Source organism: Aotus nancymaae, unplaced genomic scaffold, assembly GCF_030222135.1.
Source record: "Aotus nancymaae isolate 86718 unplaced genomic scaffold, 86718_ANA_hifiasm-v0.15.2.pri h1tg000022l_1, whole genome shotgun sequence".
Classification (NCBI taxonomy): domain Eukaryota; kingdom Metazoa; phylum Chordata; class Mammalia; order Primates; family Aotidae; genus Aotus; species Aotus nancymaae.
Window position 1 is genome coordinate 2,365,473 of NW_026988435.1, and position 26,761 is coordinate 2,392,233.

A 26,761-nucleotide genomic window follows, 5' to 3' on the forward strand; every position below is an offset into this window, starting at 1 on the left:
TTGAACAGGGAATCCTTTCCCCATTGCTTGTTTTTATCAGGTTTGTCAAAGATCGGGTGGTTGTAGATATGTTGTGTTGCCTCCGACGCCTCTGTTCTGTTCCATTGGTCTATATCTCTGTTTTGGTACCAGTACCATGCTGTTTTGATTACTGTAGCCTTGTAGTAGAGTTTGATGTCTGGTAGTGTGATGCCTCCTGCTTTGTTCTTTTTGCTTAGAATTGACTTGGCTATGCGGGCTCTCTTTTGGTTCCATATGAAGTTTAAGGTGGTTTTTTCCAGTTCTGTGAAGAAGGTCATTGGTAGCTTGATGGGGATAGCATTGAATCTGTATATTACTTTGGGCAGTATGGCCATTTTCACGATATTAATTCTTCCTAACCATGAACATGGAATGTTTCTCCATCTGTTTGTGTCCTCTCTTATTTCATTGAGCAGTGATTTGTAGTTCTCCTTGAAGAGGTCCTTTACATTCCTTGTTAGTTGTATTCCTAGGTATTTTATTCTCTTTGTAGCAATTGTGAATGGCAGTTCGTTCTTGATTTGGCTCTCTTTAAGTCTGTTATTGGTGTATAGGAATGCTTGTGATTTTTGCACATTGATTTTGTATCCTGAGACTTTGCTGAAGTTGCTTATCAGTTTCAGGAGCTTTTGGGCTGAGATGAGGGGGTCTTCTAGATATACAATCATGTCGTCTGCAAATAGAGACAATTTGACTTCCTCCTTTCCTAATTGAATACCCTTTATTTCTTTTTCTTGCCTGATTGCTCTGGCTAGAACTTCCAGTACTATATTGAATAGGAGTGGTGAGAGAGGGCATCCTTGTCTAGTGCCAGATTTCAAAGGGAATTCTTCCAGTTTTTGCCCGTTCAGTATGATATTGGCTGTCGGTTTGTCGTAAATAGCTTTTATTATTTTGAGATACGTTCCATCGATACCTAGTTTATTGAGGGTTTTTAGCATAAAGGGCTGTTGAATTTTGTCGAAGGTCTTCTCTGCATCGATTGAGATAATCATGTGGTTTTTGTCTTTGGTTCTGTTTATGTGGTGAATTACATTTATAGACTTGCGTATATTGAACCAGCCTTGCATCCCCGGGATGAATCCTATTTGATCATGGTGGATAAGCTTTATTTTATTGGTCTTGAAAAAAGGGAGGCAAGCAGTTCCTGCCTCCCACTCAGAGTCTCCCCAGCCCTCACTGTTTCCCATTGCCATTGATCGGGATGTTCAGGTGCTCAGGGGAGGCCAGGAAGGCCTTGAGCTTGGGCCGGGCGCAGAGGCGCGCCACGTACGCGGAGAGCAGGGGGAACGCATCCAGGCAGCTGGGGGCCAGGACCTGATGGATCAGCAGCAAGTCCAGCAGGTTGTAGTCAGTGAAGGAGATCTGGTCGCCCACAATGAAGGTCTTGCCTCCCTGGTTCTGGGACAGCAGCGTCTCAAAAGGCTTCAGATGCCCGGGCAATGCCTTCACATAGTCATCCTTGCCTGCCTCGTAGTTGGTGTAGATGAGGGAGAGGTATTTGCAGCGGAGGTCCTCCACACCGTCATTCACCACGTCCACCATGGCTGCCTCCCGCTGGTCCTTCCCATAGAGCCCCAGGGTGCGGCCCAGGTGACGCAAGATGGCATTGGACTGGTACAGGGCAAGGTCTCCATCCTGGAACTTGGGGAGCTGGCCATACAGGCAGGAGGCTTTGAGTGAGCCCTGCTGCCAGGTGTCCATGCTCACCACCTCCTCCTTCCAGCTCTGGCCCTGGTCCGCCAGCAGCATGCGCATGGCCTCGCAGCGGCCTCGAACTGGGAAGTAGACCACGGTGTAGGGCGGCATGTTGGTGCAGATGGCGGCGGCAAAACTCCGGACTCTATCATTATTTTTAACAGAAAATGTGAAAAGTATTTGGGGGCTAAGTACATTCATATAAAGCTCTAAAAGTTATAAACAAAGTTTTGACAGAATGCCAATGATCATTTGGCATCATTTCACATTTGAGACAGACTGTCTGTGACCTTCTGGTATAATTTTGCTTTGTAATCTAATACCATTAGCCAGGTCATCTCTAATAGGGATTCTCTGTCTTGATTAACAGCACCTCCATTTAATCAGTTGTTCAATCTAGAAATATTAATGCCATCCTTAAATCCTCCTTTTTCCTTACAATTCATATCCAATTAGTTATTGAATCATAAGGAACATATAACATACAAGGTATGTTAATTTATGTTATTTATCTCCCCTCCTCTTTATTCCAACTGTCACTGTCCTAATTAAAGCCATATGACCATTCTGGTTTATTGCAATAATGCCTAACTGGTCTTCCTGCTACTAGTCCTCCTGTCCTTCAAACTCTCTTTCTTCACACTATTGTCAATCTTATCTTCTAAGACACAGATCTATTTTTGTTATTTCCTGTTTAAATAAGTCAGTGCCCATATCCTAGTTGCTATACAAAAATTTAGAGTGCCACTCAGGTACCTTTACAATTATTCCAGGAATCTGGCCCCTCCATTGCTCATGGCCCCAAATTTTCAGCAATATGCCCCTTCACGTTTTTGCATTTCTACATCTTTTTTCTTTCTCGTTCCTCCATCTGGATTACCTTTCCTCCAACTGTCAGCCTAATAAACTCTCCTAAGATTTGGTTCAAATGTTGTCCTTTTGTGAAACCTTCTTCAGACTTCTGCTTTCTGGTACTTCTATACTTCTTTTTAAGATCTCTGTGACAACATGTACTGTACTGAATTGCAAGGCAGCATGAGCCTTCTACCCTATCAAGGTACAAAGTCTTTAAAAGCAAGAACTTTGCTATTTTAAGTATGGAATGTCCATGTTCATTATAAAGTCAATCCTCTGAATAGTAAGGTAGTTCTGAGACTTAAAAAAGAACTTGATTATATTATTTGCTGTTCAATTGATACCTTCTAAATTCAGAGACTTATTTCTTAATCAAGACATAATCTACAGTTTTTCAAAGGCAATTTTTAGAGTGTTAATATTCTGGTTACCTAATTTGTTATTTAAGTCTGTGGTCCAATCTACATTTTAAATAGCACTGTCATAGGCCTCTTACTCTCTATAACCACATGAGACAGAAAATGCCCAGAGTCTGGATGTTAAATTTGATGTAACAAAACTTACATACACATAAAAATTTAAGTTATCTGCTAATTTCCTCAGTATCTTACATTTAGTTATAGGCTTACCATTTTAAAAAGTAGTTAAAATATTATTTCATTAAATTTCAAGTCTATCTATATAGGCTTATTGCCAAAGGGTCTAATAGTTATATCCCATCGTATTTTATTCTTTTAGTAGATTGTATTTGTTGCACTTTTCATAAATATTATGTTTTATAATACATAACAGTTTTAAACATTATTCTTCAGCATTGGAAAAAATATGCTTAATGGAAAAATCTTATATTCATTTTTCTATAACGTCAAAAGTTGTTTTAAGTTATAAATTTATAAATATAAAAGAAAATAAAGACCTTGAGAAAAATGAAAATAATTATATTTTCCAATTTAAAAATGGAGTTGAAAATACTGCTTTTTCTAAACTGAACAAACTGTTTTCAGAATTGCTAGATTTTTATTTTTATGAAGCTTTTTGGTCAAATTAAAAGATCACTAGATACTGACACAATGCTACTTAGTATACCAGACAATGAGAGACTATTTTCCTTAGAACTATTTCTTCATTGAAGAAACTGTAAAAAATATCATTGGTAAATTAATAGAGAACATTTCTACAAAGCAAATACAGTAAGGCATAAAATATTCCATACACAATATTAAACTTGCATTTTATTCTGGAGTAATGGAATAGAGCAAAGTTTCAAAAAAATGCATAGAACATGAAATAGGAAGAACTCAATAATGGAGTTGCATCTTTTAAAATAATGTGTAAAGTTAGAAAATGAGAATATCATAAAAATACTTTGAATAGTTTTACTGACTTATTTTTCATTGAAACTGTCAGATGAGTTAATGGTGAAGGTTTGTTTAAAAATAACAGAATATAATTTTATGCATTATTAGCTTGAAGATAGCACAACAGACTTTGAGACCAAATTTCTGAAAACAATAACCAAAGAGATCAGTTAAATGAATTGGTTTAGGGTAGTCATAAATATTTACACTATTGATAGGACAAATTGAAGTGATATAATTCGTGGATGACAGTTTGCTTCTAACGTTTTAAACTTGCATTTCAGTTCACATTTCCTCCAAGTATCATTCAGGAAAAGGTTTAGAGTATATTTATATATCCCCAGAGAAATCTATATTGTCCATTATAAGTATGATCAGATCATTCACAAACATTTGGAAAAAAAATTTTCACAATCACTTGTTTCTCACTGTTACTGAGTTAGCAATTAATTCCACCATTTACATACACAGAACTCCATTTAAAGAAAATTACTGAAGCATCAAAGATACTTCAGCGCATATTATAACAACCAGTCATGAAATGGACGTTAAGCATGATGGTAAAGTCCCAGGAGAATGAAAGAAAGAAAACAGTCAAGCATGAAAAGTTTTTTTTTCTTTTGTTGTTGTTTTTATAAACTAGGCACTTAGATAAAGCAAATACTTCTCAATTAAATAATAATGTTAAATTCGCAATGTAATACAAACAGAAAATAAGAAAGGTAGAAACAGAACTACTCTAATAACATTAAAAACAATAAAAGTAAACAAACTATATTGGGAAAGGGCATATAAACTTACGGTTGTCGTATAAGCAGCTTCTGGATCATCTTCCAGCACTCTGGAGAGACCAAAATCAGAAACTTTGCATACCAAGTTGCTATTGACCAATATATTCCGAGCCGCTAGGTCTCGATGAACATAACCCATATCAGAAAGATACTTCATGCCCGATGCGATGCCTCGGAGCATTCCAACCAACTGGATGACTGTGAAGTGGCCATCATGCTTCTGCAAGAGAATCACAATTGTTTACATTGGTTTATTTTAATGCAGTGTGTATGTGTGTGTGTATTAAATAATAAGATCCTTACATTTATTGTATTGGGTCAAATGAAGATAAACATCAAGTCTGAGGATCATTGACTGTGTTCACAAGAAAAAGTAAGACTTTGTTTGACATTTAAAGAAAAAGGAAAATCTAACTGGAAGTAGTGAAGGACAACTAAACAAAGGACAGAAAGAAATCAACCAAATTAACAGCAAAGGCTACCAAACAAAAGGAATCCACTCTCCATAGTTGTGAGCTTTGAACGAGCTGTGCAGAAGGGCAGCAGAACCTAGGACCGGGTAAAACCTGTGTGATAACCGGAGATACTGTGAAAAATAGTAGTCAGGTCAGGTGACTCAGGAAGAAAAAATGTGATGGTATAAACAAGAAACAAGTATAGGGAGGCAGCAGGAGAGCAAGAAAAGCACAAGCAAAGAGAAAATAAATCGATCTTTCCTTTGTTTTCATCATACAGAGAAGATAAAAAAGTTGTTGGCAATTGACAGAAAAATGAGACTATTTTAGTTCCTGGTTGGAAGATTTAAATTAAATAATGTGGAGAATGAGTGAGGCATGGTATTCGTATATAGTAATCAATCCCATCTTATTCCCTCCACTTTGATTTTAAAATAATCTATTTTTTTAGAGAATTAAAAAAAATCCAATTGTTATCTGAGCAAAATGTATGTATCAACAAGACCAGATACAAATCATGTCCTTGAAATTAGAAGAAATAAAAATAAAAATATTTAAAGTTTGAAAAATAATGCATATTATTCTACCTAGTTATTTGGAGATTGCTGTCTTTAATAGAGTTATAGAGAAACATGAAAATTTCTTCTTTTTTGTATCAGGCAAAATTTACAGGAGATTACAGGGCTATCTTACTTTATGCTATATATTAGAAGCACAAATAAGAGAAACTTAAAAACTTTGCAAGTTAAAACAGTTTTTATGAATACATATCTGATTTCAAACCATAGTGCACCTTCAGGACAGGGATGATCTGACCCTCGCTGTCGTGGTGACACAGTCTCCTATACAATGATGACTCATTGTTCAGGTAAATGAATAAGCTTACACTACAGATGAAATCAACTTTGTCAACTATATCAACTTATCTCTCTGATAGCTCTCTGATAGTATCTCCCAACCTTAGTGCAGAGTGAGGGAAATAACCCTCTCTTTTTTTTTTTTTTTTTTTTTTTTGAGACGGAGTTTCGCTCTTGTTACCCAGGCTGGAGTGCAATGGCGCGATCTCGGCTCACCACAACCTCGGCCTCCTGGGTTCAGGCAATTCTCCTGCCTCAGCCTCCTGAGTAGCTGGGATTACAGGCACGCGCCACCATGCCCAGCTAATTTTTTGTATTTTTAATAGAGACGGGGTTTCACCTTGTTGACCAGGATGGTCTCGATCTCTTGACCTCGTGATCCACCCGCCTCGGCCTCCCAAAGTGCTGGGATTACAGGCATGAGCCACCGCGCCCGGCCGGAAATAACCCTCTCTTAAAAAAACACTCTTACAGCAAGAATATCCATTCAAGCAGGCTCTTCTGTATAATTAATTTATAAAAGATAACTTAGCAAAGAAAATCTTTGGTGTTATTAGCTCTTTATGTTTCGAATCCATCTTCTTAGACAGTACACTATTAGATGAAATCTGCCTCTTCTATCATGTACACTGCCTACCACTTTTCTATTAGGAATCTCGAAAGCTTTGAATGGAACTGAAAACGTAAGTTCTTTCAGCCTAGCAAGAAGTACACTAAAGTTTAAAAGTTGGTTCCTTTACCTATTCAAAAATGGAGTCGCCTCCTATCATAATTCTTGTCAAACAGAATTTTAAAGTAGTATGGAATGTTAATGGGGCACCTGAAAACTTGAATGTCTGTTTCCTTATTACACAATGGGAAAAGAGTCATCTAACTCAGAATTGCGGGGAGAATCACATATAAAACACACAGCACAGCTCCTTACTTATTTTTATAATAGTTACTATTTAATAAGTTCTTGTTATTACTGTTATTATATATTTTTTGCAATTTTAATGAGTCAGGAAATTCTCCTCTCACATTCCTGAAAAATCACTTCTCAACATATACTTCTACATATATAAAGAGAAATAGTTATTGAGACCAGGTTGAAATTTAATGTTCTATCTTGCTGAGCGTGTCACAAAGCACCAATTTGCTTTTTAATACTTTCATTGAGATATAATTCATGTTCCATACAATGTATCTTTTAAAGTATACAATTCAGTTTTTACCTTATTCACAGAGTTGTACCACTATCACCAAAATCAATTCTAGAACTTTCTCATCATCCCCTTTGAAAAGGCCCATACTTACTAGCAATAAGTCCTCATTTCTCCTAACTCCTCCCACCACACTGGGCGACCAGTAATCTACTTTCTAGCTCTATGTATTTGCCTATTCTGGATATCTCTTGATTGAAACCATACAATATGTGGTCTTTTGTGACTGTCTTCTTTCACCTCGTATGTTTTCAAGGTTCGTCCACCTGGTAACTTGTATCAGTAATTTATTCTTTTTATTGCTAGATAATTTCTATTCCTTTTGTGTATTCATCAGATGATGGATGTTTGAATCACTTCTATTTTTTGATTATTATGTGAGTTATTTTTGAAATTAATCTTAAAAATATTTTTGTCACCAACATTTGAAGATTTGGATTAACTGCTTTCATGTCAACCACTATGGTAATAATGGTTCTAACAATGATAAATGGTATCATTTAAAAAATAAGATTTTGGTATATTAAAAGAATCTAAACTACTTTCTTCATGTTCTTTTATAGGACTATAAATGAATAATATTTACTTCTAAACCATTGGCCAAGACATTCCAGGGGTCCATGAGGTCAAAATTACTTTCATAATAGCACTAAATACGTGTTTTTGCCTTTTTCACTAGGTTGATACTTGCACAAATGGCATGAAACGCTGATGGGTAAAACTGCAGAAGCCTCATCGGGAATCAAGTCAGTAGTACGAAACCAAACTATACTAGTATTCTCATATTCTTCTCTGACACAGGCACTCACAGAAAGAAAAAAAAGCTAGTTTTTCTCAAGAATGTCCTTGGTGAAGCAGTACATCTTATGAGTTTCATTAAATCATGATCTTTGATTACACACTCTCAGCATCAACACCTCTGAGGAAGAGAAGAAAGTGGGACTGGGCAGCAGCAGGTTACAGCTGGCCTCGTCTATTTTATGGGATGTTCCGGATCTGGGATAACTCCTCAGAGTTGGCTCAAACTGAGGGAAAAAAGACTGGTCCTTGTCCTCCTACATCAATCACCGGATTCAGGCTGCTCATGTAAAGGGGTCATGGCCTTGGGTGAGGTATCTTTCTTTAGCCAAGAGCATTCCTTAAAGAGGGATTTGGTTATGGGTTATCAGCTTGCAAAACTCTGGAAGCTATAGGAATAAGGAAGTTGATCCTGTGAGTCCTCCAAAGAAAGTTCCTGTGTGCACATATTTTTATAATCTTTCCCAGGGAACTCAACCTGTGTTTATTTATCTCTTTATCACTACAGTCATCTGTCTATTTATACATGATCTATCCATCCATCCATCCATCAGTCTATCTACTGTTTATAAAATGTGGGCTTGATGAAAAAAAAAGCTCCGAAGTAGTTCTATATTATTTTGGGAATGTGTCTCTTAATTTCTTCCACATTATTATAGGCGAAAAAACAGCTAACATTCATTGAACACTATAAGCCAGTCCCAGAGTAAGGTTTTTACAGGTATTATTTTATTTCATCCTCTCCACATTGACATGATGTAAATGTAGTGATTATCTCCAACTTGTAGATGGTGAAACTGAAGGACAAAGACATCTAATAACCTAGTAAATGCTGGAGTCGAGATCTGAATCCAGGCAATGACAGAGCCTGTATTCTTATCTACTGGAGTTTTTGGAAAACCAGCTGAACCAAATTTTACCTAATTCTGGGCTAATTTGGGCAGCATAATTTAGCATAATAAAGCAATGTCTAAAAGTCCTCTTAGATCATTTAACCAAAAACAGACAAACGAACACTCCAGATAAACCAATGGATGAAGATCTATTCACCTCTGGCTGGCTGAGAGGAACAGCCCCATTTATTCATACATGAGGCATAGCACAAATCTGTTTCTCTACACATGATGCAACGCTCTTATTCAAACAAAATCTATATTCTTTTTTTCTGGTCTTCATCAACATAGCCTCCTCAAATTTGGTTTAGGACATATTGGTTTCCTTGAATATGGTAGATGGCTAACAAATGGTGACAGAATTAAATAGCCTTTGATCCTATCTTGTGGTGCATGGGTTGTTACTGTTATATTGTTCCTATTGTCTAGTATAAAATAGACTGTTTTCTTAAAGTAGGACATGGGTATTATTCCTTATATGTAGCAGTTCTATTGCAGCATCCAGTATATTGCCATGCATTGTGTCAGCACTCGATAAATATTAATTCAAATTGAATTGAATTGTTTATGAGGGGAGGAGAAAAATGTGAGAGCACTGAGATTTAATATTTTTGGGCTTCCTACTGAAGATTAATCTAAAAGAAACTATGAATTTTTTTATGACATATGGTCTCTTCCCAGGAAGGCAGATTCAAATGAAAGACAGTGAATATGGCATATTTATATATTGCATCTTAGAGATTAGTAGCTAGAATTCAGTTTGTCTTCATCCCTATTTTTTTGTTCTCTCAGCCTGACTGCTGAGAAACACAGAGTTTACCCTCTAACTGACAGAAAGGGTGAGCCTGATTGGAAGGGGTTTCTGAAAGCTATACATAATAATGCCTGCTGTTTCTAAAAGCTGCAGAGCTCCATCAGACTCCTTCAGACCTCAGAGCACAGCATCCCCCAGATCTGAGCAGTAAAAGTAAATGACATGTCCCATTGTCTATGCAGTAACCCAAGCTCTTCACGATGGTTGTCAAGGCCCCGCTTCCTGGATTGTATCCCACAAACACTTCACGCCTCTCAGTGTCCGTTCATCTTAGGATGAGCCCAAGTGCTCAGAGTGAGGTTAGGACAAACATAGGATCTGAGTGCCAGGCTGTCCTGAAGCCATCACATTACTGTCTAACAAGGTTTGCTGTGAAAATACAAATCTTACCCTGTGACTCGCTTAAATCACTTCAATGATTTTTAATGACAGAATAAAGTGAAGTGTCTTAGTCATGAATACAAAGACCTGAACCTTGCTCATATCTTTAGTTGCATACCCCTATTCTGCTTTATTTATTTTGGCATGTGCTTAATTTACCCCTGCAATATGCTGTTTTATGTCTAATGTGCTTTGCTTATACGGTTCCCTCTTCTAGGAAGGTCATTCTACTCACACGTATTATCTCTTCCAGGAGGCCCTTGCTGAATCCTCAAGTTTATTCCAGCAACACTCCCTGAGTATCCTATGGTTCTAGGTGCTAGGAGTCAATGTGGGAAGCAAAACAGAAAGCAGAACTGCTCCAGTAAATAAGTTAAAAGGAAATGATATCATTTTAAGTAATGTTGAACTTTATGTAAAATAAATAAAATGAAATAGATGAAAGAGAATGACATGATGAGGCCTGAAGATAGTTCCTAGCATGTGCAAATGGCTTAGGTTAGGAGTGAGTTTGGCATGCTTGAGAAATGAAGACCGATGAGGCTGGAGCTTGATGAGTGAGAGGGAGAATAAGAGGAATACTAGAAAGGAAAGCAGAGGAAAAATCAGGTAGGGCCCTGTAAGCCTTTATAAAGAGTCTGAAATCTCTTACAAATGTGATGAGGAGTTAGAGATGAATTGTGACTGGGGAGTAATGTACTCTGGTTTGCATATATAGAATAGACACAGAATAATCAGTTTGGAAGCTCTTAGAGTAATATGAGAGAGAGTGGTGGCTTGGACACGGTTTGCGATCTATCTTAGAGACGAAGCCAAGTTGGACCAAGCTTCTCTCTCTCTTGCTCTCAAATCACCCTGTCTATATCAACATTGGCTAAAATCAAATACGTATGTGTTTGTCTCTCCCACCGGCTTGGCTTGACATGATCTTGAGGGCAATGAGCAAACCGTGTCTTGTTCACCCTCGTAATCCCAGGGCCTAGCGCTTGCCTGGCACCCAGCAGATATTTAATAGATATTCGCTAAATTTAACTGAACCGAATTCATTTATTTTCCCTTAAAGGAGTGAAGCTTTCAAGCTTTCAGTATGTAGTAAGATAGTTTCTTGTAGTATTTTTAATGAAAATCGTATGTACTATAGGAGATTCCCTGCAAACATCATGTATGAACAAGCAGTACTGAAGTGTTGACTACACTTGGAGCCATTTCCACTTCAGAGGGCAAGACTCTGATTATGACTACTACCAAATTTTTCTATTTTTGCTGAAGAGTGAGGAAAAGGGAACTAAATATCTTATGTAGATTTCTGCTATATTTCTTTTCAGATCTTCAAAGGAGAATCGCTGATGTCAAGCCCATCAACCAAATAGCTTAAACTGTCAAAGATCTGTGGACCATAAAATGCAAATCACTGCCCTCAAACTTTATGGCTGAAAAATGTGCATTACTAAAGCGGATAACTCTGGTGATTCAGTGTCTTTAAAGCATTAAATATGATGGTAAATGACACTCTAACTGGTAGATGATAAGCTGCTGTTCTTGAGGAGAATTGACAAAAATTGCATCTCACTTATTCTACAAACATTTAAAGGATACACTTCACAATGTGGTGTCATGGTTACCTACAATAAACAAATCAAATTTCACAGATTCCTCACAAACCTGGTTCAGCAAACACTATTGGATAATGACGGTTTAAGCTAAAAAATGAAGTCATGGAAGTTTGGTCTGTATGTACATCAAAAGCCTTTTTAGTTCACTAACTATGAATTACGAGAAACGACACTAACCTTTCAAAACGAAATGACAAAAATAGAAGGATTAGCGGAATCCTTGTAAAATTATTAGTTCCAAACCTTTGACTTGAGCTATAAAATGGCTATACAGGACATTTACCTTACTAGATGGTTTACAAAGGAGCAAGGTGCACAAACACTGGACACTGTAAACCTCTTGTCCCCCTGTTTTTGTGTTGCTAGAGATGATTTTCAAAAAACCAGATGTTAGAAATGAAAGGTGTTCATAAGAGACAAAAGATAGGCATCTCTGAAGAACCAGAATGACACAGAGGATCTGACTTCTGGGGTTCTAATTGTCCTTTGGTAGAAATATATCCTCACTCATATTATCTGCATGTTTCTACTTCTTTTTGTTTTGCTCTCAGAAATTCCTCTATTAAAATACTTTTAGGGTTTACAAATGAAGTAAAAGATGAAAAATCATCTGGAGGAATTAGAATAGTATTTATGAGTCATATACTCAGATACATCAATCTAACCTTATAGCCAGCTAAGATTTGTGCCAATGAGAAATGGGAGCTTAGATTAATGACATAGTAAAACTGCCTTAAAAATTTTGCCCAGGGCAAGTCATGTAGAAGGAAGGAAAACACACTTTCCCATTTTTGATGGAAACTCCCAGCCGTCTTTCCTATTGGATGTTTCATCTTTTAGCTAAAGTCTGCGTTAAAGAGGCTTTATAAGTATGCCCAGAGAATTCAGCAATATTTTTAAAAGAAATATTTATGGGAAAATGCATTTTGAGTTCTGAACAACTGAGTTATAAATTACTTTGCAGAAAACAGTCCTTGGAGGATTACTTCTATAACTTAAGTTTAAAGTTAAATTTCAGTTTTTATATGTTTCTAAATCAAAAAGGTGACTAGGCTATGACTTTTTAAAATGATCTTGAATTTGAAAAAGAAATGTTTAGGATTATTTATAGATTTGACAAGATCAAATCACTCTTGTTTTAAAAATAACTACCAAATAAATAAGTAACTATCTCCTTTTCATTGAAAATCATCTTGGTTCTGGGGTCTCCTTAATTGGAAATCTTATTATAATTTAACTTAATAAATCCTTCAAAGCTCCTTCTCCTATAGTCATCATATATTTTGAACTTAAGCTACGCACAGTTATATTTTTAGCTGTAGTTGAGAGAGGCCACCAAGTTCAATAATCAAGAAAACTAAAAATGTCATTTCAAATACACTTAAAAACTTAGGAAGAAAATAAGTAGATATAGGTTTGCGAAACATGGTGGTTGGATTTCAGAATTACATTTTAAGAGCTAAAAATGAATTCGATTATCATATAGCTTTAGTTTACAAACATTACTACCGAATTTGCTTTTTTCAGAAAAACTTCTGCTTAGGTTTATATGAAAGTAATCTACAAGGCCGGGCGCGGTGGCTCACGCCTGTAATCCCAGCACTTTGGGAGGCCGAGGTGGGTGGATCACGAGGTCAGGAGATCGAGACCATCCTGGTCAACATGGTGAAACCCCGTCTCTACTAAAAATACAAAAAATCAGCTGGGCATGGTGGTGCATGCCTGTAATCCCAGCTACTCAGGAGGCTGAGGCAGGAGAATTGCCTGAACCCAGGAGGCGGAGGTTGCAGTGAGCCGAGATCGCGCCATTGCACTCCAGCCTGGGTAACAAGAGCGAAACTCCGTCTCAAAAAAAAAAAAAAAAAAAAAAAAAAAAAAAAAAAAAGAAGAAAGTAATCTACAATAGTTACTGTTTGCTACATTTATACAAAGTTAAAATTAAATTTAAAGTTATTGTGGTTGGCATTTGGAGCGGGGTGTCACAGACTGCCATCATCTTGATGAAGCATTATCAGAGTATATCAGAATAATCCAGGGAAGTTTTTGCAGAATATATCTGTGTGTGTCTGCATATGTATCTGGTAAAATCTCTCTAGAATGGTGATTCTAGTTATCAGGCATAGTTGAGAATTATAAGTTTAGGGTTTAATATTCAGTTTTGTAAATAACACAGGGATAGAAGTGACCATAGAGGAGTTCAGGAAAAATACATAGAATTTCTTTATATATAAGTATACTTATAAATTACATACAATCAAAAGATCAATATAGTTTTGTATGTGAAAGGAGAATTAATGAGGAGAATTATTAATTACAATTTCATGGTATCAGTTAATACAATGTTTAAAGAGGTATATTCATGCTATTGAATATTGCTGCTCACACTCCTAATTTAAAAAGTTCACCCATCCACATTATATGCATAGTTCTAAGCACATCATACTCTCATATATGTGGATGTCTGATGTCACATTATTTTTAAAATAGTATTCAGCATTAAGTTGACACAGGTGTAGTAAATAATAACATTCTGCTGCATGAAGTTTCACCTATTTTTCTCTTAAAATGTAATTAAGATGTGTTTCAACTATAGTTTTTATGGCTTAAAAACAGTTGGCCAGGTATGGTGGCTCACATCTCTAATCCCAGCATTTTGGGGCCAAAGCAGGAGGATCATTTGAGGCCAGGAGATTGAGACAAGCCTGGGCAACATAGTAGGACTCTATCTCTACAAAAATAAAAAATTATCCAGGCATGGTGGTGCATGTCTGTAATCCCAGCTATTCTAGAGGCTGAGTTGGGAGAATCTCAAACTCAGGAGTTTCAGGTTGCAGTGAACTATGATCACACCACTGCACTCCAGCCTGGGGATGAAGGCTCCAAATAAATAAATTAATTAACAGTTACTGATGAGTAAATGCAGTTTTCTTCTTTTTCACTGCTGAATATAAAATGAGTGTTATTGAGATTAATTTCACTCTTCAAACTCAGCACAAATATAACCACGTGCACACAATTTACAAGAAAAGTGTGCTAATAAAATACAGCTCTCATTATTAATAAATAACTAGTATAAGGTAAAATGCCATTTTACTAGATTTATAATTTGAGTACATAAATATTTAAAAGATCTCTTTAATTTTTAAATTAATATTTGCTTTGCAATTGCTCAAGGAAACTCTTCAAATGTCTCACATTGCTTTTGAAATGCTGATATGTACTTATATTATTTTAATACTCATATTCTTGAAGCATATCTACATTTTTTAAATGGTAAAAATTAAAATTATTTTTAGCCACCTGAAAATAACAGACCAAGAAGTAACAGACAATTTTACTACTCTTAATAACATCTTCTGAAATATAATATAATAATAGATGAGACTATGAATACCTCATTATGTGGCAGACACTGTTCTAGGAATTTTATGTCTATTATCCATTTAATACTACAGTGCAATAAACTTAGGAAGCAGTTATTGCCTGCAATTGAACTTATTTTGTAGGTAAAAGTTGTCCTTGGGTTTTCTCTCTTTATTTTTTAAACACTTTGTCTAATCCATCAGCAAATCCTATTGGCTGTACTTTCGTTTTTTTTTTTTTTTTTTTTTTTTTTTTTGAGACGGAGTTTCGCTCTTGTTACCCAGGCTGGAGTGCAATGGTGCGATCTCTGCTCACCACAACCTCCGCCTCCTGGGTTCAAATAATTCTCCTGCCTCAGCCTACCGAGTAGCTAGGACTACAGACACGCGCCACCACGCCCAGCTAATTTTTTGTATTTTCAGTAGAGACGGGTTTCACCATGTTGACCAGGATGGTCTCGATCTCTTGACCTCGTGATCCACCCTCCTCGGCCTCCCAAAGTGCTGGGATTATAGGCGTGAGCCACCGTACCCGGCCGGCTATACTTTCAACATACATCATAGACCTGGGCCATTTCCCATAAACTCCACTGCAACTATCCTAGTTTAAAGGATCATTATCTCTTACTTGGATTATGGCAAAAGCCTCCTAATTTCCCTGCATCCAGTTGTGCCTCACTGTAGTCACTTCTCAATACAGCAACCAGAGCGATCCTTATAAAATATAGTAATTAGATCATCATGCTATGCCTCTGTTCCAAATACTACAATGGCTTCCCATATTACCCAGAGAAAAGCCAAAGTCATTATAATAGCCTACTATGCCTCATTTCAATAGTTTTCCAACTTGGTTGCATATTGGAGTCAACTGGGGGAACCTCTGACAAACACTGATGCTTATGCCCCTTCCCAAGAGATTTTGATTCATTAGTCTGGGCTAAAGCTTGGAACTTGAGATTTTTAAAAGGTCTTCCAATTTAAATGATTTTAATATATAGTCAAGGATGAGAGTCATTGTTGTCCAAGAGATGTTTCCCTTTCTGTCTCCATCTGCTCTGACTTTATCTTTTACCATCCTTTCCTTCCATACTCCACTCTAGCCAGATGATAGGGTGGCTATATATTTTATTATTCTAACTGCAGAGTAAAAGGCTCATGCTAACAATTACAAAGAGACCACATGCATAATTTGGCATTGTTTTAGGAAAACAGGCATATGATCATCAAGCACAAACACTTATTTGCTTATTTGTTCTATAGAAATATAAACAAATACTTATTCTATAGAAATAAAACACTCCCACTTTAGAGAATTGGCATTTGCTATTACTGTTCCCTGGAATATTTTCCCCCAGGTATCCACTTTATGTACTCCCTTACCTTCTTCAAATCTTTACTCAAATGCCATTTTTCAGTGAGACTGTCTCTGCTACTCAATGTAATCCTGAAACCCACTCTCAACTCCACCTGCCTTTTCCCTGCTTTATTTTTCTCCACATCAGTAACACCATCTGATATACCATATAATTGCTGAACTCTTATTTCTCTACCCACTACATTTATTTCTCTTTCGCTTACTTCTGTATTCCAGGATCCAGAAAAGTACCTGGCCTACTGTAGTTCGTCAATATATATTTGCGTAACAAATGAGTAAGTAATTTATCAGCTGTTTGACATTGGGTAGGTGACCTAACTTGCTTTGTCTCAGTTTGGTCATTGGTAAAATGTGGGTAATGATAACTACTTCATAGTGCTGTTGTGAACATCAGTGAGTTCATGCATGGGACTGGAATCATGCCTGACTCATAGAAAGCACACGTAAACGTTAGTTATGTTAGTTAATTAAGCATATTAATCTCATCTTTACTTCAGTCACAGACTCCCAAGTGAACATCTCGAAGTCGTCATTTCTGAAACTGCCTCGCTTCAGAAATGTTAAAACACATACCTAGTATTATGTTGGTAAATCTGCTCTCTGGAGAAAAATAAGACAGAAAAACCTGACTTGTAGCATTTGCCAATTCCTGTGGTGTATATACTCCCATCATAGCAAATTTCAAGCTACTAACAGTTTATTAACCAGCTCTTGCAAACTGGTACAATCTGGCTCTAGCACACTACTGCCAGTAACATACTTTCTGGCCACATTCTTCTTTCCCTTCCTCTGTTCCCCTCATACACAACTATATTTCCTTGTCTATGCAATAAAGACTTCTAGACCATATAATTTTGATTATTTCTAGTCTATTAGACTCTTTATTTCCTTCTTCAGCTAGCATGGACTCATTGTTACCTGCATGATCCCTTCACTACCATCCTCAGTTCCCTTTTGGCATGCTTGCTTTTCTTTTGTACATGCTCTACAAGCCATAGTTTCTAGTATCTTCACTCTCACATATGGGGAGTTGAGTATTAATGTAGAAAATCGCATAAGAATGCACATCACTGCCATAACACATTTAGGCTCTCCAGCATCAGTTGAATGTTCAGCATGATTAGTTATTTTTCTCCAGGACCGAGATGAGGACTGGCAAGTTTGGGGAAATAATATATATAATGAGCACAAATAATTGGGCCAACAGCCCAAAAGACAATCTCTCCTGGATACTTATATTTTATACCATTAATAACTTTAATAAAGATTTTTCGTTGGTTGCACCTGCTGGGGCCTTGAAAAACAGTCTCTGTAGTAGAACTTGTTCTTCATCGTCCAGCATTTCCATGATCAGCTACTTTTCTTTTTAATTTCAATAATTATTTCAAATATTCACCTTAAAGGAAAGTTAGCCCTCAAATTCCCATAAAACCTCTCCTACTACTTTGTGAGGAAATGCAATAGAATCAGGTATCATTTCCTTCCATTTACGCATGTTCCTCATAAAGCTATCTAGATCCGCGACACTCCAGTCCTGGGAGATGTGGCGTCTTCTGCTCTCCAAAGTCAATCCTCCACCGGGTTCCTTGATTTTATACCTTTTCATCTTCTGAAATCTTTTGTTTTATTAATTCATTTTTTAAATTCCCCCCTTCTTTCTTTTCAGTGTATATATACATTGTCTAAATTTTCATATTTAAAAAATACCCTTGATTTTAAGATACAATCACAAATATTCATGTAACTAAAAACAGACCACCAAAATACATGAAATGAAAATTGATAGAATCGAAGGGAGATACAGACAGTTCAATAATAATAGTTGGAAACTTCAAAATCCCAGTCTGAAAAATGGACAGAACAATCAGAGAGAAGATAAAAATATAAAGGACTTGAACGACACAATAAACCAATTAGATCTAACAGAAGTACACACTGTACCCAAGAAAAACAGAACACAATTTCATATGGCATGTTTTCTTGGACAAGCCATATGTTAGACCATAAATTATTTAAGTGTCAAGAGATTTCAAATGGTAGGTTTCATACAAAGTATGTTCTCTGACTACCACAAATGAAGTAGGAAGTAAACAACAACAACAAAACTGAAAAATAGATAAATTTGTGTATTAACAATAAACTCCCAACCAACGGATCAAAGAAGAAATCACAGAGAAAATTAGAAAATACTTGGCGACTCCTGAAAGTGAAAATACCTCATACTACGACTTGTAGGATACACATCAAAAGCAGAGCTAAGGAGGAAATTTACAGCTATAAATGTGTGTGTTAAATAAAGAAAGATCTCAAAACCACAACCTACCTTAGCAACTTAAGGAACAAGAGAAGAACAAACTAAACCCAAGGGTAGCAAAAATAAGGAACTAAAAATTAGAACAAAGATAAATAAAATAGAGAATAAAAAACAATAGAGGAAATCCACAAAGCCAAAAGTTGGGTCTTCCAAAAGAACAACAAAATTAACAAACTTTTATTGGTCAAGAAAATAAAGAGGAGACTGAAATTACTAATACCAAAATGAAGGTGGGATATTAAAATCAATTCTATGAAATAAAAAGGGTTCTGACAGTACTATAAATGATTGTATGTGAACAATTAGATAACCTGGATAAAATGGCAAAAAAATCCTAGTAACACAAAACCTATCAAGACCAGATGATGAAGAAATAAAAAACCCAAATAAGCCTATAATTAGTAAGAAGATTAAATTAGTAATAGAAAATCTCTTGATGAAGAAAATCCCTGGACCTGATGATGACAGCTTCATTGGTGAGATCTACTAAACATTTAAAGAACTAACACAAATCCTCCTCAAACTTCATCCAAAAAAACTGAAGAAGAGAGAGACATTTTGATTCATTCCATGAACATTACTGTGATACTGAAGCCAGACAAAGACACCACAAAAAACCTCTGTAGTGCTATAGACCAATATCCCTTAACCATTCCAGAAAAAATCCTCAACAAAAAAGCAAATGGAATTCAGCACCATATTAAATGTATTATACTTCATGGCTAAATGGATTAATTCATTGAATGCAAGGATGGTTCAAATAAGGGAATTAATCAATGTAACACATCATATTAACTGAATGAAGGGGGTGAATCCCCACAATGATCTAAATTGGTGAAGAAAAAAATTTGACAAAATTCAACACTGTTTCATGATAAAAACACTCAACAAACTAGGAATAAAAGAAAATTGCTTTGACATTATATATATATATATATATATATTATATATATATGTGTGTATATGTAATCTACAGTGAACATCATTCTTGACAGACACAAACTGAAAGATTTTCCTCTAAGATGATGAACAGGGCCAAGATGTCACTTTCGACCCTTTGATTCAACATAGCTATCAGAATTCCAACAACATTTTTTGTCAGAAATACAGAAGTCCACCCTAAAATTCACATTCACATTATATTTCAAGGGACCTTTAAATAACCTCCAGCACAGCTGGAGAACTCACATTTACTCATTTCAAAACAGTATAAAGCTACAATAATAAAAATATTGTGGTATTTGCATAAAGACACACATACTGATCAATGGAACGGATTAGAGAGCCCAGAAATAAACTTTTTCATGTACGGTTGCTATGGTTTAAATGTATGTGTCCTTTCCAAATTCACATGCCAGAATCTAATACCCAATGTGATAGTATTAAGAGTGGAGTTTTTGGTGAATGATTAAGTCATGAACACTCAATCCTCATGAATGGACTTAGTGCCATTATAAAAGAGGTTGAAAGGAGTGTCCTAGTCCCTTTTTGCTCTTTTTGCTCTTCTGCTCTTCCACCATGTGAGGGCACAGCTTTTGTTCCTTCTGTCATGTAAGAATGCAGCAAGAAAATGCCATTTTGGAAGCAGATAGTAAGCCATTACCTTTGGTCCTGGACTTCTCAGCTTCCAGAATTGTGAGAAATAAATTTCTATTACTTATTAATTATCCAATCTGTGTTATATTGTTATACAATGAAGAAGGGACTAATACAATGGTCAAATAATTTTTGATAAGGGTGCCAAGATTATTCAATTGGAAAAATATAGTCTTTTCAATAAATGGTGCTAGGAAAGCTGAATATCAACATGCAAACTTATGAAGTTAAATCTTTACCTAAAACATATGCAAAAATTAACTCAAAATTCATCAGAGACCTAAATGTATACCTTAAAATATAAAACTCTTAGAAGACAATTTAGTGCAAAAGCTTCATGACATTAGATTGGATGATGATTTCTTAGATATGACACCAAAGCCAAAGGCAACCAAAGAAAAAATTGACAAACTGGGCCACATAAAAATTAAAAACTTTTGTGCATCAAAAGAAACTATCTACAGAATAGAAAAGCAACTCACACAATGGGAGAAAATGCTTGCAATCATGTATCTCCTAAGGGAATAATGTCCATCCTATATAGAGAACCCCTAAAATTCAACAACAAAAAAATCAAGCAAGCTGATTTAAAAATGGAAACAGGACGCGAATAGATACTTCTATAAGGAAGATATACGAATGGACAATAAGCACGGAAAAGATCCTGAAAACCACAAATCATTACAGAAATTAAATTAAAATGTCATTGAGGCAACACCTTACATCCATCAGGATGGCATTATAACAACAAACAAACATAAAACAAACAAAAACATCAGAAAATAACGTGTTAGTGAGGATGCAGAGAAATTGAAACTCTTGTAGGTAGGAACGTAAAATGGTAGGTAGGAACGTAAAGCGTCTGCTGGTAGGAACGTAAAATGATACAACCACTATAAAAAACAGTATGGTGGTTCCCCTATAAGTTAAAAATAGGATTACAATATTATCCAGCACTCCCACTTCTGGATATATACTAGAATGGAAAGTAGCATGCAAAAATACACCTATTCTCATAGTAGCATTCTTCACAATAGCTAAAGCATGAAAGCAACCCAAGTATCCATGAAGAGATGAATGGATGAGCAAAATGTAGCATGTGCATACAATGGAATATCATTTATCCTTAAAAAGGAAGAAGATTCTGTCATACACTGCAACAGGACTGAACTTGGAGGACATTACGCTAAGTGAAATAGGCCAATCACAAAAGGCAAATACTATATAATTTCACTTACATGAGATACTAAGGGTAGTCAAACTCATAGACACAGACAGTAGAATGGTGGTTGCCAGGGCTGAGGGAAGAGAAAAGTGGGGAGTTTAATATTTTTTAAAAAGCGGGGATGTTTAGTTATTTAATGAGTACAGCATTTCAGTTTTCCCAGATGAAAGAGTTTACAGATGGATGCTGGTAATGTTTGCACAGTGATATGAATGTACTTAATACCACTGAACTGTGCACTTAAAAATGGTTAAGATGGTAAATTTTATGTGCATTTTATCGAAATAAAAAAAATTGGAAAAGAAATCCTTGATTTTTCTTATAGCTTGGCCTACTAGCATACTAGCATTTGTTTATTGCTGCCTTGACATCTCACTCACCTGTTCCCAAAGGAATTGTCTCCACCTACAAATCCCTATTAGTCATTCATTCTCATTTTTGCTTTCTGCAATGTGGCTTCTGCCTGGGACAAGGCCATTGAAAGTGCTCTTGTTGAGATCACGGAGTCCCTCTTAAGTGCTAAATGCTATAGATCTTTTTCTGTTTCTATCTATCAGAATTTCTCTCCAGAATTTGTCACAATTGCTTATGTGCTCCTGCCTTTTAAAAGCTGTATTCCCTTGGGTTTGGGGACTTCACGTTTTTCTCTCCTTCCTTGTTCCTCTTTGTCCATTCTTGCTTAGTTACCCTTGGGGATTCCATCCAGCCTGCCTCTCAGATTGTTTTGTCACAAAGTTCCACCCCAGTTCAACTTTCTTCCTAGGAAATACCATGATTTGTATTTAGTAACTATCTTTATGCTATCAAGTTCCCAGATCTTCAACTTTAGCCAAGATTATTCCGCTGAGCATCAGATTTGTATTTTGAATTGCTGTCTGGACATTTCCTTTTTTAAAAAAAGAATTCAAAAGTTTTATTTTAAGTTCAGGAGTACATGTTAAACGGTTGTGTCATGGGGGCTTGTTGTACAGATTACATCATCCTTCAGGTATTAAGTCCAGCATCCATTAGTTATTTTTCCTGATCCTCTCCCTCCTCTCACCCTCCACTGTCTGACAGGCCCCAGTGTGTGTTGTTCCCTTCTATGTGTTGTCCCTGTGTTCTCATCGTTTTGCTCTCACTTATAAATGGGAACATGCAGTTTTTGGTTTCTGTTCCTGTGTTGGTTTGCTAAGGATAACCACTTCTAGTTCCATCCATGTCCTTGCAAAGAACATGATCTCATTATTTTTCATGGCTGTATAGTATTCTATGGTATATATGTACCATATTTTCTTTATCCAAGCTATCATTGATGGGCATTTGGGTTGATTCCATGACTTTGCTATTGTGAATAGTGCTGTAACAAACATATGCATGCATGTGTCTTTATAATCAAATGATTTCTATTCCTTTGGGTATATACTTGGTAACGGGATTGCTGGGTCGAATGTTATTTCTGTCTTTAGGTCTCTGAGGAATCGCCACACTGTCTTCCACAATGGCTGAACTAATTTATACTCCCACCAACAGTGTATAGCCATTCCTTTTTCTCCATAACCTTGCCAGCATCTATTATTTTTTGAGTTTTTAATAATAATAGTCATTCTGTCTGGTATGAGATGGTAACTCATTGTGGTTTTGATTTGCATTTCTCTAATGATCAGTAATGCTGATGTTTTTTCATATACTTCTTGGCTACATGTATGTCTCCTTTTACATGTCAATTCATGTCCTTTGCCCACTTTTTAATGGGGTTGTTTCCTTTATTCTTGTAAATTTGTTTGCATTCCTTACAGATGCTGGATATTAGACCTCTGTCAGATGCATAGTTTGCAGAAATTTTCTCCCTTTCTGTAGGTTGTCTGTTTATTCTGTTAATAGTTTCTTTTGCTATGCAGAAGCTCTTTAGTTCGATTTGTCAATTTTTACTTTTGTTGCAATTATTTCGGTGTCTGCATCATAAACTTTTTGGCCATGCCTACCTCCTGAATGGTATTACCTAGGTTGTCTTCCAGGGTTTTCATAGTTTTAGGTTTTGCATTTAACTCTTTAATCCATCTTGAGTTAATTTTTGTACATGGTGTAAAGAAACGTCCAGTTTCAATTTTTTGCACATGGCTAGTCAGTTATCCTAGTACCCTTTATTGAATAAAGAATCTTTTCCTCATTGCTTGTTTTTGTCAGGTTTGTCAAAGATTAGATAGCTGTAGGTGTGCAGTCTTATTTCTGGGTTCTCTTTTATGTCTGTTCTTGTACGAGTACCATGCTGTTTTGCTTACTGTAGCCCTATAGTATAGTTTGAAGTTGAGTAGCATGATGCCTCCAGCTTTGTTCTTTTTGCTTAGGATTGCTTTGACTATTGGGTTCTTTGTTGGTTTCACGTGCATGTTAAAATAGTTTTTTTCTAGTTCTGTGAAGAATGCCAATGGTAGTTTTATGGAAATAGCATTGAATCTACAAATTGCTTTGGGCAGTATGGCCATTTGAATAATATTTATTCTTCCTATCCATGAGCATGTAATGTTTTTCCCATTTGTTTGTGTCATCTCTCATTTCTTTGAGTAGTGGTTTGTAGTTTTCCTTGTAGAGATCTTTCACTTCCATTGTTAGATGTATTACTAGGTGTTTAACTCTTTTTGTGGCAATTGTGAATTTGGTTCTTTTGTGATTTGGCTATTAGCTGGACTGTTGTTGGTGTATAAGAGTGCTTGCAATTTTTCCACATTGATTTGGTATCCTGAGAGTTTGCTGAAATTGTTTATCAGCTTAAGAAGCTTTTGAGCTGAGACAATGGGGTTCTCTAGATACAGGATCATGTAATCTACAAACATGCCTAAGTTTGACTTCCTCTCTTCCTATTTGGATGCCCCCCCCCCACCTTTTTTCTATTGTCTGATTCCTCTGGACAGAATTTCCAATACTATGTTAAATAGGAGTGGTGAGAGAGGGCATCCTTGTCTTGTGCCATTTTCAAGGGGAATGTTTCCAGCTTTTGTTCATTTAGTATGATGTTGGATGTCAGTCTGTCATAAATGGCTGTTATTATTTTGAGGCATGTTCCTTCAATACCTAGTTTATTGAGAGTTTTTAACACGAAGGGATGTGGAATTTCATCAAAAGCCTTTTCTGCATCTATTGAGATAATTACGTGGATTTTGTTTTTAGTTTGTTTATGTTATGAATCACATTTATTGATTTACGTATGTTGAACCAACCTTGCATTATGGAAATGCAGACTACTTGATCACGTTGGATAAGCTCTTTGATGTGCTGCTGGATTCTGTTTGCCTGTATTTTGTTGAGGATTTTTGCATTGATGTTTAGCAAGGATATTGGTCTGAAGTTTTATTTTCTGTTGTATCTCTGCCAAGTTTTGGTACCAGGAAGATACTGGCCTCATAGAATGAGTTAGGGAGGAGTCCTTCCTTTTCAATTTTTTGGAATAGTTTTAGCAAACATGGTACCAGCTTTTCTTAGTACATCTGGTAGAACTCAGCTGTGAATCCATCTGGTCCTGGGCTTTTTTTTTGTTGGAAGGTTATTTATTATTGTCTCAATTTCAGAACTTGTTATTGGTCTGTTAAGGGATTCAATTTCTTCCTGGTTCAGTCTTGGGAGGGTGTATGTGTCCAGGAATTTATCAATTTATTCTAGATTTTCTAATTTATGTGAATAGAGGTGTTTATAGTATTCTCTGACTGTTGCTTCTATTTCTTTGGGGTAATATTCCCTTATCATTTCTGATTGTGTTATTTGAATCCTCTCTTTTCTTCTTTATTATTCTAGCTAGCAATCTGTTTTTATCACTTTTTAAAAATAAATCTGTTCCTGGATTTATTGAGCATTTCAATGGTTCTTCATGTCTCTCTAGCTCAGTTCTGATCTTTGTTATTTCTCGTCCTCTGCTTGCTTTGGGATTTGTTTGCTTTTGGTTCTCTCATTCTTTTAGTTGTGTTGCTAGGTTGATGACTTGAGTTCTTTCTAGCTTTCTGAGATGGGCATTTAGTGCTAAATATTTTCCTTTTAACATTGCCTTAGCTGTGTCCCAGAAATTCTGGCACATTATATCTTTGTTCTTATTAGTTTCAAGGAACTTCTTGATTTCTGCCTTAACTTCATTATTTACCCAAAAGTTGTTCCGGAGCAGGTTATTCAATTTCCATGTAATTGTATGTTTTCAGTGAATCTGTTAATCTTGAGTTCTAATTTGATTGTGCTGTGGTCTGAGAGAATGTTATGATATCAGTTTTTTTGCATTTGCTGAGGAGTGTTTTACTTCCGATTATGTAACCAATTTTAGAGTAAGTGCCATGTGATGATGAGAAAAATATGTATTCTGTTGTATTGAAGTGCAGAGCTCTCTAGATATCTACCAGGTCCATTTAATCCAGAGCTGAGTTCAGGTCCTGAATATCTTTGTTAATTTTTTATCTTGATGATCTGTCTAATATTGACAGTGGGGTTTTAAAGTCTTCCACTATTATTGTGTGGGAGTCTAAGTCTCTTTCAAGGTCTCTAAGAACTTGGTTTATGAATCTGGGTGCTCCTGTTTTGGGTGCATATATATTTAGGATAGTTCAGCTAGGCTTGTTGAATTCAACCTTTCAACCATTATGTAATGCCTTTCTTTGTCTTTTTTAATCTTTGTTGGTTTAAAGTCTGTTTTGCCAGAAACTAGGATGGCAACCCTGCTTTTTTCTGTTGTCCATTTGCTTGGTAAATTTTCCTCTATCCCTTTATTTTGAGCCTATATGTGTTACTGCATGTGAGATGGGTCTCTTGAAGATAGCGTATCAGTAGGTCCTAGCTCTTCATCCAGCTTGCCATTCTGGGTCTTTTAATTGAGGCACTTAGCCCATTTACATTTAAGGTTAGTATTACTATGTGTGGATTTGATCCTGCTACCGTGATGCTTGCTAATTATTTTGCAGACTTGTTTATGTGGTTACTTTATAGTGTCACTGGTCTGTGTACTTCATTGTATTTTTGTTGTGGCTGGTAATAGTTTTTCCTTTCTGTATTTAGTGCTTCCTTTGAGATATGTTATAAGGCAGGTCTGGGGTAATGAATTCCCTCAGCATTTACTTGTCTGAAAAAGACCTTATTTCTCCTTTTCTTATGAAGCTTAGTTTGAATGGATATGAAATTCTGGTTTGGAATCTCTTTTCTTT

At 36.1% G+C, this 26,761-nt stretch overlaps 2 protein-coding genes across 4 annotated transcripts in view; both read right to left on the reverse strand.

Moving 5' to 3' along the window:
• Window positions 1-26,761, reverse strand: part of EPHA6 (EPH receptor A6) — a 991,737-nt gene that overhangs the window by 115,296 nt on the left and 849,680 nt on the right. For all 3 annotated transcript variants that reach the window (XM_012474152.2, XM_012474154.2, XM_012474153.2), the window contains one exon: window positions 4,734-4,943. In XM_012474152.2, coding sequence (XP_012329575.2) covers window positions 4,734-4,943 — 210 coding nt within the window. The remainder of the gene's footprint in view (window positions 1-4,733; window positions 4,944-26,761) is intronic.
• LOC135276350 (glutathione S-transferase P-like) lies at window positions 1,138-1,857 on the reverse strand. The gene has a single exon (XM_064379956.1). The coding sequence runs from the start codon at window positions 1,828-1,830 to the stop codon at window positions 1,198-1,200; it is 633 nt and encodes a 210-aa protein (XP_064236026.1). The 5' UTR covers window positions 1,831-1,857; the 3' UTR covers window positions 1,138-1,197.

What these genes read in the sequence shown, in the direction of transcription:
- LOC135276350 (XM_064379956.1), bottom strand. Translation starts at nt 1,830, where the DNA reads ATGCCGCCCTACACCGTGGTCTACTTCCCAGTTCGAGGCCGCTGCGAG.